The sequence below is a fragment of the Parus major genome, chromosome 3 (genome assembly GCF_001522545.3).
Source record: "Parus major isolate Abel chromosome 3, Parus_major1.1, whole genome shotgun sequence".
In the NCBI taxonomy this organism is placed as follows: domain Eukaryota; kingdom Metazoa; phylum Chordata; class Aves; order Passeriformes; family Paridae; genus Parus; species Parus major.
The window spans coordinates 36,629,280-36,642,169 of NC_031770.1; the positions used below are offsets into that span (position 1 = coordinate 36,629,280).

Genomic DNA, 12,890 nt, shown 5'->3' on the forward strand with positions numbered 1-12,890 from the left:
CTTTACCTTAGCTAATGTGTGTTTTTTATGGAGATGATAACAAATTTATAAGGTTAGCACTTTGGAATTTTTGACCTTCAGCTATGGTTTCTAAGTTTTGTTCACCGTGACAGATTAGTGGCAATGTATTGTGTGTATCTGCCATTGGAACTGCTTCATGGTTTTTGGCTCAAGTACTCGAGCAAAAGTCTTTAACATGCTAAGTACTGCATTTTTTCCATTACATAAGGTATCTTAACTAATAATTCTTGACATAAGCACTGAATGTCTTGATGTTTCAATGTCATGATCATCATGGTCATGGTGGCTCACGTGTCTTTCTCGACCTATGGAAAACAGTCTGTCTTCCTGCATAGCGTTATTTATCTGGTCCTGCTTTTTAAAAAATGCATTCATTAAGATGATAAATAGTAGATAGTATTAAGATGATAAAATAGAAGTATATCCAGCATTTTAGCTTTTAAAAAAAAAATCTTTTATTTCAAAGGGACTGTTGAATTTGTTTCCTGAACTTCAACAGAAAGGTGGACAACTTTATCTCATGAACAGAGAATTTACGACTGAATTTTGGTATGAGACTAGAAAGGTGCAAATTTCTTGTGCAGTTAATGAGGGAACTGATGCATAAATGCAGAATCTAGAACTGATTCTGGTCCAAGCTCAAATTTCACCCATCAGAAACAATGCAGGTGTTTTGCATACACCTTACTGATGCCAGGGTTTGTTGCTGCGCTTCCAGTCCCGTAACACAGAAGGTGAGGCTCCCTCTCACCCACCCCAACAATTAACAATTAACACCGACCCAAGGAACTTTTCTGCCTTTGACGAGTGTTAATATTGATATTGATATTCCAGCCAACCTATAGTTCAGGAAATCACATTTTCCTGCCTGTATTTCCAACTGGCTCCGGTTCTCTGTCCAAAGCTGATAACCAGTGTTGCTGGAGCGTTTAAAAAGTCCAGGTTCATACACTCAAACAAGTTACTCTGTCAGCAGCAGAGTATAAAAAATAGAAGATTATTCTTCCCTGCACGCCCCCAAAGGGGACCTCAAGGGTCTCTCACGCCTCCCACCTCCTTGGATCCGGCCGTGCTCGCTCCAGCCTCCGCAGGCGCTGGACTTCGGGCCAGCAGGGCTGCAGGGGGCTGGCACCTGCTGAGGGAAAACCATCTTCCCCTCAGCAGTTGTATTTTCCTTCTCTCTCTGTCTGCCGGCGCTGTGGGAAGGAGCAGCGGCAGGGACCGCGGCCGCAGGCAGTGCCCGACAGCTCCGCCACGGGGGCAGGGAGGGGGCGGCAGCACCCGCCGCGCCCCCATCACCGCCCCGCCTCGGGATAAACGCGGCCCCTCTCGGGGAGCTGCGGAGATGTGATTTCCGCGGTGCCGGAGGGAAGCGCCGCTGTCCCACGGCGCGTCCCGACCCCGCGGCCGAGAGGGGGAAACCCTCACCGGGAGCCGCCCCCAGCCCGGCCGCGGCGGAGCGAGCGCCTCTGGCGCGGCCGGTCCCTCCTGGCGCGCCGTAGCGATGCTGCCGGCGCCGCTGCCCTCGGAGGCTGTTCCCAAGATGGCGGCCGCGCGGGCGGCTCTGCGCGGCCGCGCTCCTGCAGCCGGCTAGGGACCCGCTCCCCTCGTCCTGCTGCTCCTGCTCCTCGCTGCGCCCCCGCGCCGCGCACCGGGGCCCGCCGCCATGCCGACCACGGTGCATGCATGAGAGACGTCGCCGCGCTGGTCTGTGCCTCCACCGCCACCGCCATGGAGGAGCCGCCGCCGTCGCCGCCGGGGAGGTCAGTAACCCAGAGCTGCCTCACAGGGAGCTCCGTGCAGGGAGCGATGCCGGGCGGGGACTGCGAGCGCCGGGGCCGGGGGTGCACGCTCTGCCTCCCGGCCCCTCCGCGCTGCAGAACCTGCGGCTGCCGCTGCTGCTTCAGCGCTTCTGCAGAGCTCCCACGGAGCGAGAAGGCGCTTCGATAAGAAATCTCTAGTGGCTGCGGTGGGTAAGGCAGTGTTTTGTGGGCGCTTTGCAATTAAAAGCAAGTAGTTTCTTTCGACCCCAGCCTCGCAGCAGTGCTGGCGGGTGTGCCGGAGCACTGCCCGCCCGGCTCTCGGGGTCGGGCCGGAGGCTGCAGAGAGGAGGGGGAGCAGCAGCTGGAGCCCGCGGGAGGCTGACGGAGCGTGACCTGTGCTCCTTGACTTGTGAACTGCAGCGATAAAAGCGCTGCCCTCTTGGAAGGGTGTCTCGTTTTTATGGCAGCCGTGAATAAAATCGCGTTCTCTTTGGCCTGCCGGTAAAACAGCAGGGTCATGGAGTATCGCCTCTGGCAACATTGCAATCGATAGTTGTAAGGAGATGGAGTTGGAAACAAAAAAAAAAAAAAAAAAAGCTTTCACAAAGAAGTGTTGTGATGCCTCAAAGCTTTCTGCAACTGCTGTCATCTCCTGAATGTGCTGACCTGCAGATTGGCTTTTTGCAAGTCTCCATCTGTGCCCTGCTGAGAGATGGGGATGCAAATTACTTTATGGTTTAGTGTTTCCAGCTGGCTGCAGAAGTATTGCATAAGTCCAAGTTATTAATTCCGTGGCAATTGTTTCTCAGTTTTAAATAACATCCTGTTGATGCCCTTTACTTCTCACTAGGAGGCATTCAGGAAACGTTTTTAAAACGCTTGTGCGATCAATTAATACTGTAAGGCAGTAGTCCGGTGCATTGTGTTCCAGGTGTGCTATGCAAAAAAATCTGCTGTCCTGTTGCTGAGCTCGTTCTTGAATATTGTGAGCTGCTGTTTTGTACTGATGGAATAAAAGGAAAGTGGTGATGTGCCCTTATGTGGGTCAAAGCTATGGGGTTGAACAGGGCCTGTGAGTTTTCATTAACGTGCATTAGCAATTTGTTTTTCTGTCGTGAGACTACCAAAATCAGAAGATATATAAAATCAGTAAGATTTAACATAAATATTATGAAATACAATTGCTATAGGGTAATTGAATTAGTAAGCTTCTGAGTTCCTTTTCAAAGGACTCTTCCAAGACTAATACTGCAGGTTAAGCAGAAAACGATTTAAAATCAAGTTTGTACAACAGCATGACCCTAGACCTGGGCTGTCTTAACGTAGAAGAGTAATCTTCAGAGCCTGAATGGAAAACACCCAGGCATTTCCTGTGCAGGGCCATTTCTGACCTCTGCTGGATTCTGCTTATTACAGGACAGTTTATATGAGTCGGATGTGGGTGTGGATAATGTGGTGACAACTTTACCCAGCAAATGAAAACTGAATTAGCTATTTCAGAGTGAGCTGGTGGGTGGGAAGGGGATGTCTCAAAACAATTAGGTAGCCTTAATTTGTGTAGGGTAATGCATGTACTCCATCCACTGTGATTCACTTCTGTGTGTGCTTTGTGTCCCAACTTCACGCCTGCCTCTCTGCCTTTATGCAGCACTTGCTTTTACTTAAATGTAATACAAGTAAAGTATCTGAAGCTTTTTCAAACATTATTATTTTGATTTCAATTTTGGAGTCATCATTAGGTGTTTATTCTTGGGGCTTTGAGGTCAGAATCTTGTTGAAGTTGGTTTATTTTGCACAGACTTGGGTGTTTGAAATCCTTTTGATGGCACATCGCTTTTAATCCTGTTTGTAGAGTATGAATATGTTCTTATGATAAAGCGTTCTGGCTAGTGCTAAAGTGCATTGCTATAATGCATTCTCTTTAAGTTAACTTTAGTTCTTGTGGAGAAGTATTCAGTCTTTAGGAATTAGCAATATACCTACATATGTTTAATAAACAAAGCTTATTGATTTGTTGTTTTGAGACTGCCTTGTGTGACAAATCTGCTTGTCTTTGTGTGAGGAGGCTCTCTCGTTAGAATATAAATGCAATGGCATGTTTTGTCAACTGAAGGCAAACGTAAAATATGTTTATAGCTTTTTTAAAATTACATAGTCCTTAGTCAAAAGCATTTGCTTGTGAATCCCTCTCCAAAAGCACACACTTTTTCCCAGGTCTTCCTTTCTTTCTTGAAGCACACTTTGGTTGGGGAAGAGAGTGGAGGCAGCTCTAAACTGATAAATGCTCAGGGAACCTATGAGCAGATGTTGATTTTGAGATGGAATTGCACTTTGACCCTGGATAGCATGCAGTGGTTATGGATAAGTGAAAAGATACTATTGAAGACTTTTGTGAAAAATTCACATTTAAGTATCAATCAGTAAAGCAAGTGGAAAATTTTCAAGACAAGATGTTTCCACTTGGATGATTTAGAATGCTAATTAAAACAGATGCATTTGGTGCTTCTTGATTATTACCCATAGGCTTTAAATTTCCCAATCCCAGGCTTTCCCAAGGATTTTCTGGCACAAAATCCACGATAGAGAAAAGTGAGGCCTTAAGCATGTCCTTTGTTGGGACTTTGTCCTTTGTTTAGTGGCACTGCAAAGGCATGAAGAGCCATAGGGCTACCCTGACTTGTGCCTTGATTGCTTGTAGCCCTCTTTTCTCTTGGCATACATCCAGTGAAAGGGGTGAAGGAAGGACCAAGGCTGTGAGTAAAGTTGAACAGAATTGTGAATTATGTGGCAGTTTCCTCCTTGCTGGGGAACTTTTCTGTAGTCAGTAGTCTATCTATCAGATTTGTTGTCTGTCGGATGACAATGAATTGGGCTGTCAGTCTGCAGCATCTGTGGTTTGGGGGAAGCCTGAGGTTATGTCATGAATTGTGCTCAACATATTTTCCTGCTTGCCAAACTATCTGTATGGCTGATGGTATATGAGCAGTGAAAGAGTTTATTTTATTAACAGCATAGCTTCAGTGGGAAAAATGATTTAAGTATATAGAGCTTTGCCATAGTTGTTTTTTTTTTCCTCCCATGCATTTAAATGAGGTAAGATGTAATCTCTATTCTACATGTATTGCATTTTCTTGTTTACATGTGCAAGATTGGGATGAATGACTGATTGCTCCACCTACGCACAAACACACATGAAGTGCTAGTTGAGATGTCTTTGGCATTTGTTGCAGTAAGGATTAGTCTGTGTTGTGTGGCTGCTTGGGTTGTTTTTATGTCTGTTAATTAGTGCTGTCTGTGTCAAGGTTGGTTTTACTATTATGTAAGCTAGTGATATTGACCTTTGTGGAATGCAAATTGTGCTGTGATGAAAACAAATCTACTGAATTTAAAGGAAAGCATAAGGGATGTGCAGTAATTCTTACTTCAGGTTGCTAATTGGGATTTTTAGAGGCTTATAAAGATTTGGCTTCCATGACAACCACGTTTCTTAAATTATATACAGACCATTCTTTTAAACTGCATCTAAAATACATTTAGAAGACATTTTTTCTTAGTACCAACTGTTAGTCAATAGTGTGTTGGCCTCTGTAAGCGCAGGAATCTCAGCTTGATTCTTCAGTTGCATGGTTGGATTTGCTGTTGTCTACAACATTTATGTTTGCAGAACTGTTACTTCAGTTTTATTTTTCTCTCAGATGTTAACTGCACTGATGCTACATTTAGTCTGTAATTTATCAACTAAATAATTTTTGAATTTTGAAAAGTAACTTAGAAGCTTATTTATTTAAGGAGTTGATAAGGATCCCATGCTCACTCTTGGCTTACTGCAAATGAAAAACCAAATGAGAATGTTTGTCTTTAACATCTGAATTTGAGTGCTTGTGAATTGTAAAATGTTCACTTGTGTCCAATCCAAGAACTCTGTGTAAAGTCGTATTAATTTGTCATGAAACCCAGTAGGTTTATTCTGGAGCCAGACAAGACGGGATGCAACTATTGTGCTGATAAATGTCTCCTGCAGTCTTCAGGTAGAAGCAGGAAATTAGCTCTATTCCTTCTGTGTCCTGCTGATATTCAGTGGTACTGAGTGTCATGTGTTGCTTTCTAATGTGTAAATATACAATTTATTCTGCTCTTGGCTTACTTGTGCTGCTGGTTTCCTTGCTGTTGCTTTTCCTGCAAGCAGTGTCTGTAAGGGTTTTTATCATTTTGTCTGTAGAACATCCATTCAGTTACTCATGCCTCTATTACTTCTTGGCCTCACTGTAGAACTGTCCATGGGTGTGACCACTGAGCTTTTGGGATGCTCCAAATAGTGCAGAGTACTGAAGTCCCATTGCATTGCATGGTTTTTCCAAACGTCAGAGACAAGAAGTCCAGCATGCTGTGCTTAGACACCAGCTTCCATTGAAAATCTATTTCACTTTCAATGCTTCACCTTCAGGGTTCTTGTAGACTTTGACTTCATCTAAGTGACAAACTGAAACTTTAGGATCATAACCAGTTAGATTTTTCTTATGTAGGAATGGAACTTTCTTCCAGAAGAACAGAGTGTGTGTGGGAGAGTGGGGAAGAATGATTGTTACAGTTCTTTTTGTCTTTAATCACAGGTTGGTGAATTTCCCAGTTTATCACTTTTATATATTTATAGTTGAACCTAGCAGCCTAACACTCTTTTCCCAGTAGTATGTAACTTTTCTTGGTATAGCTTAAATTTTCCAGAAAATCCATGCAGATGTGTTAGTACAGATTTTTCATAAATGGTTCTTAATTAAGTATACTGTACTGTATTGGTGTGTGGCTTGAGACCTTGGGATTGGATCTGTGCAGGTGCCAAGAGCTTAATTGCTGCACTTACCCTTTGGATTGATACTGTAGTACATAGTGCTTAAACATTAGTGAGGAAAACATATTTCAGAGATTCTTAAAAAAAAAAATCAGTTCAAATTCCCAAATATGAGCTAGGATATAGTTAGGGTTGAAAAGGAGAAGCATGAGGTCTGGAATCAATGAATATTTTAACATCAGTTGTTAAGTGAAGAGAGCTGGGTACTAACTGGACTGTGTGAAGCTCTCTTAGCTCCTGTTTCTATAGTGCTAACCTTTGATCCATTTGCAGCCTCACTTGGCAGGCTTAAACATGGATGTGGAAACCTAACAAGCCCATCAACACTTTCACACTTTATTGCACATTATAGAGCAAGGGTAGAATTAAATAAGCCTTTTTTTTCTTTCAAAATAAAATATGGCATAGTTTTAATCAAATAATATATTGGGGGCAAGCTCAGAGATTAATGTACTGTAAATGCTGTTACATCATGGTTCAAGATTGTATTAAAAGTTATAATAATCCAAGATGGAAAAATCAGTTAAGCTTTGTCTGTTTTCAGATTTGCTAGTAAAAAAGAACAGAAAGTTCTGAGTATTTTTTTTCTGAGATGAGAACATGAAGAACTGCCAAAACTTTTATAAGAGCTCTATTTTATTTATTTTTTATACTTATTTCTAGTTGGTATAACTTGCAGAAGAAAAATTTCTTCCTTAGATAATTTAAATATGTCTCAGTAGTGCTTTTCACTACTTGCTATAAAAAGACATGATGAATACAACTTTGCATTCTGCTTAATTTATTCTTGAATCAATGTTTGATCAATTTCTTCTTTTTGAGGTTTACCATGTTATTTTAATCAGCCAAAAGGTGCTTCAGTACCTCATCACTCTTTCAATAGCTTTTGTTAGATTTTTCTGTAACTTTGTCTTTCTGTTGTAGAGTAAGCACATATGGAAGCTTATGGAACATAAGGAATATAGGAGAATTTTGGGAAAGGTGCCAAAGTAGTTGTAATTTGCAGAACTGACTGTGGTAGCTTCCAGATCTTGAAAAGGGGAAAATTCTGTTAAAATATTTCTGTTGAACTAAAATTTGCTGTTAAGTATGTTAATGCTGTAGGGAAATATGTAATGCCTAGTCAGACATGTTTGAGGCCTACTGCAGAACTGAAGTGTGTTCACACTTTGTGTCCTTCTGGTCTAATTAAACTGCTTAATTGAGAGTTACCAAGGAAGAAAAGTTGTCATTGGGAATCAATTGCAGTTCAGCTGTTTAGCTCAAAGATGCATGTTAGTCTTTTCCCCAGTAGTGACTTTTATCTTTTCCTTGGCGGTTTCTGGAGCAATAGTGGTAGTTTTGTCACAGTGCAGTCTTGCTCCAAACCGCTGTTTGTATTGCAGCAGGAATACTTGCTTTATATTGCTCCCAAAGCTAATGTGGAATTTATTGTACTTGGTTCTTAACTTAGCAGGGTTGTTGTAGTGTAAACCTGTAGTTTGCCTTGGGTGGCATGGATTTCATAGCAGCCTTGAGTGTCTGCATTTGTGCAGCCCTGCTACAGGTTAATTTTGAAAGACAAACAAGATGTAAATAATGAAAAGGGGGGCTTTTCAAGGATTACTGTTACATCCTGACAATTCACTAAAGAAGTCTCAGTGTTTCAGTCATTATTTCTATGTTCGCAATCTCTTTTTCGTAGGTTAATTTATAAAAGAAGCAACTGGAGTTATGTAATGAATCAGTTCTTGGTGCTAATACCAGTATTACCTTAAACATTTTCCTGCCCAAATATTTTGCTTTTATTGTTGCTGCAAGTACAAATCTGCATTAGTTTTGCAGCTGACTCAGCTAAAAATTACTGTTCTCATCTCCTAGCATCCCTCTCTTGCCCCCTCTCAACTAGGAGTGTCTGCCACATGAAATTTGCTAGCATGACATTAAGTACATTTGGCTGCCTAATCAAAACTAAAGTGGCTAAAATTGGAAAAATCTTGCTAACAAAGGCATTACAACTAAGCTGGATTGTTTTGGCAGCATCAGTGAAAAACCAGGGTTGGTACTTTAAGTTATACCTGTGCATCTTGGGTGCTGGTGACTTTTGGCAAAGTGTTTGGAAAGCAGAAGGGACAGACAGTCATATAAAATTGCTTCATGTGCAGCCAGAGGAGAGTGACTGAGGACACGATTTTCACATAACACTTAGAAGGTTGCCTTCTTCACCCTGGTCTCTCTACAAGAGAGTGCCAGGATCTTGATCTTGATCAAGAGGAGCTTGGCTGTCACATGGCTGTGGGGTTTTTGCTTGTGGATATTGATCTGACAGGTTGCTTCCTGTGCAGAAGGGATGGCAAAAGGGGCAGGGATGTGCAACCTGGGAAGCAAAGGGTGCACTGGAACAGGTTCCCCTTCTTACCATATCATCTCACTGTGACTGTAGTGTTGGTAATTTCTGAGGGTCTTCACTGTAAAAAGTTGTTTGAATAGCATTACATTTCATACTTGATTAAATTTTTTTTTGAATATTGCTTCTTTTTTTGTGCTCTTATGGGTGTCTCTTCTGTAAGCTGTTTTAACACAAGCTTAGATTTTGTAAGATTTGTGTATGTAGATATACTAGATGAAAGATGCAAGTGCTTTTTTGCATGTTGTGTCAGGAGAAAATGGTAAAATTACTATCTGTTGTAAGTAAATTCTTTGCTCTCCTTTCCTCCTCTCCAGGTATCAGCTTTTTCCACCAGTATACTGGTTGTTCATTCCTAGGCTGCAGAGATAAATGAGCACATATTCTGCCTTCCCCTGATTCCTTTGGGAGGAAAAAAATGTATCTATGTACAGCTGAATTTGAATTAGAATATTTTTTAAAACTGAAATTGTTATGCTGGTACTATATCTTCTCTAAAACATAATTTGAAATTTCCTACCTGTAAATGCTGTGCCAGATTTAAACAGGGTGCATATAGCAAAAAAATACACCTTTATTTGTACATACTGTGTGCAAATTGCTGCTGTGCTGAAATAAACAAATGTAATTAAAAAACCCTGACAAGATCTTTTCTTTGTCTTCTGCTGAAGACTTCCTTTTGCTGCACTTAGGGCAGTTTATTAATGCAGTAGCATCAAAACTTCATTTTTGTATTCACACGTGTAGCAGATCTTTGAAAATACCTTATCTAAAGCTGGATTTTTAGTTACTTCTGCTTTCGTTTCAGCAACCCTTCAGAACCATGTCCATTTTTTAAGCTTACAGCTTCCCTCAGAATATAATTTTTAAAAAGTGGTTAAAATATAAATAGGGGTGCATGATGCTCTCCTAACATTGGAATGTAACATTATGTGTTTATACCAGGTAGCTGCCCTGTACTGTAGCAGAAGTTGAGGTTTTTCCATCTTGTTTTGCTGATTAGGTTGTTTAATCCTCAGTCTTTGTTACCCAAGGTGCTGCTGATTGTTTAGTGAAGTCCTTCCTTGTGCTGTTGGTCCAGGACTACCATTATGTTCTCTCCTGCAACAAAAACGAAACCTAGTAGTGCCCCAAAGAAACTGGAGCTTCTGGTTCTGGAGTTTTGTTGAGTGTGGTGTTTAGCGGCACCAACTGAATACTTAATTGCTTTTCTGTTTTAACAAGTGCATAGGTGGGTACCTAAAAATTCTGTTTGCTTTTTGCATTACTGGCAGCTGATGGGTGATGACAGTTCTTGTCAGAATATTGTTTGAAATAGACTGATTGTGACTACCTTTAGGGAGAGCTGCCTTAACTTTAACAATATGTGTTTGGCAGTGCACAGTGCTTGTATTTTCTGCTGCTTTTGCTGACTGGGAATGTGCATTACTAAGAACAGATTAATGTAGCTTTGTCTTCCTACATTAATTATTGAGCTGAATCTGAGTTAAGGAGTATCTATTTGAAAAACAGACACTTTGCTTTTAAAACAAAGCCACTGTATGTCAAGAGTTGGTACTTGGTAATTTGTTGCTGGACCCTGTACAGATATTGCAGTTCTTTGTATGAAAATGGCAGGGTGCCGTAAGAAGTGTTGAGAAAGAGCCTTGCTGATTCCTGCATGGTGTGATGTCTTTGAAACTGCAGGAAGCTGTTGACAGCAGTGGTGTCCAGCTTCCAGACTATTGTGGTGGGTGATGATCATGGCTCCTGTATGGTAGTTGCCTAACCCAAATTTATTGCCGAGTGCTTGTAGTCCAGTCCATTGACCTCTACTACTCTGATCCCTGAAAAGCTTTTAAGCTGCATGTGGGATGATGAGCAATGGCTGAACCTGAGTTAACTATGCAAGTGCCTAATGTATTTGAACTCGTGCTTAAGAGGAGGGTAACTGATAGAAAGGGAAGAGTAAAAAGATGTTTCCCCTGTATAGCTGTCACAGGTTTTAGGATGATCTCCCATTAATGGCTGTTATAAACTTTGCAAGTTTGCATATTGCTTGAGGAAAGTGCTAAAGTTTGTACCGGTTAAAAATCTTATTCCTCAGTGTGACTTTAGCCTAATAATTAATTGTAATGTTCCCATGGGAGCCTCAGTGGTCTTTTCATTTGTTAATTTATTTTTAGTGATAAATGAATGTGTTTTTTCAAAGGTTGTGGCCTTTATCAATAGTGGTGGTTACCAAACTTTTTGCTCTCTGTCCTGCTGCTTCAGATTTCCTACCTCGATTTCTGTCTCCCCCTTCCTATTTTTGTTTGCAGGCCTCTGAAAACCTAGAATTACCTTGATATTCATGACTGAGCTGAAGTTCTAGATACATTGCCATGACTTTTACTTAGTTAAAAAAAAAAACACCGAAAATCCCATTGTCATCTAGAAGTGTAAATTAAAGAAATTACGTATTTTGTCTGTTCAGACTGGTGGAAATGCACCCTGGTGTAACATACAGTAGTTACTTTTTGGAAACATTCTTGGTTTCTGGGTTTTTTTGGTGCATTTCAGAGCTGTCATGGTGTTTTGCTTTGGTGGTTGTTTTAACCATACTGCTCTTAAAACTTTCCCAATGTTTGTGATTTATGCATCCTGGCTACAGTCATTCTTATATTCTAAGGATAAGTTTTTAAGAAGCATTTTTCTCTTTAAAATTGAGGCTGGGAACCTGTGAATAGAATATGAAAATTATGCACTTCTAGTTGTCCTTTGATTTAGTTTAGGCTGCTATTGGCAAATAGTAACTGCATTTGTCACATTTCTAGCTTTCACTTTTTGTGTGTAGGGCTAATTAAGATTTGGATGGTTCTCACTGGCTGTGGGGGAGAAAACGTGCATAGCTTGGTAGCTAAGAAGAAATTAGCCTTGATTAATGTTTCTCAACCCAGGTTGCAACAGTATTTAGGAACCAACAATTCTGTCTAATAACCAACACTATAATCTGATTCAGGCTTGCCAGCACTGCGTTTTATAGATTGGCAGATTTAATTAGTCTATGGTTAGTTCATGACAGTAAATAACACACAAACATTGCAAATGCTGTGTCAGTAATCTGTAAAAATCGTAACTGATTTTAATACTAGAGTGTTGCTGCTGAAGATCATATGTCTGGTGTTGTCTGGATTAGAAAAATTGGTCCTATCATGTCAAAGCTGATGTAGCTGCTTTAATTCAGACCCTGTATATTTAGTGCATTGTTGTACCATAAGGCATGCACTGGTGAAACTGAGTAATTATGATAATTGGCACTGGTTTGAGCTCTGAGTTGAAGTATAGTTTTTGCACACAAGCTCTAAACTGAGTATGCTGGATTTTTAGATTTTAGGTTGCTTTGCAACCTGTGCCTTTGTCTCTCTAAGCAGACCAGGCAACTTTGGTTAGGTCATCTCACCAGTTGCTAACAGGGCTGGTTCTGTTGTTACGAATGAGGGCATGACTGTTTTGTGTTATGATTTAGACTGCTGCATGTTTTGTGTCTGCTGTGCTTCTTATCAAAGAACATCTTACTAAATTATCCAGCAAAAAATGGTTGAATGTTAAATAAGTCATACTGGATGCTACTGTATAGGTATGTATACAATTCAGGTATGAGGTTGAAGAGTAATTTGGATACTACTGGGACTCATGCCTTCTCATCAGACATAGCAAGAAACAAACAAGGTAGAATTATGGAATCGTTTAGGTTGAAAAAGACCTCTAAGATTGACTGTAAGGTGAACACATTCAAGTTCACCAATAAACCATGTCCTGTAAGGGCCACATCTACAGATCTTCTAAATGCCTCCAGCGATCGTGGCCAAATTAACCTGAAGTTCCTTAAAGATCACTTTATTTGGCTTGGTGG

General features: G+C 41.0%; 1 protein-coding gene across 5 annotated transcripts in view; it reads left to right on the plus strand.

Moving 5' to 3' along the window:
• Positions 1–1,624: 1,624 nt before the first annotated feature.
• MAP3K4 (mitogen-activated protein kinase kinase kinase 4) overlaps positions 1,625–12,890 on the plus strand; it is a 63,089-nt gene continuing 51,823 nt past the window's right edge. For all 5 annotated transcript variants that reach the window (XM_015621964.3, XM_015621967.3, XM_015621966.3 and 2 more), the window contains exon 1: positions 1,625–1,784. In XM_015621964.3, the coding sequence (XP_015477450.1) occupies positions 1,708–1,784 (77 nt within the window). In that variant the 5' untranslated portion in view covers positions 1,625–1,707. The remainder of the gene's footprint in view (positions 1,785–12,890) is intronic.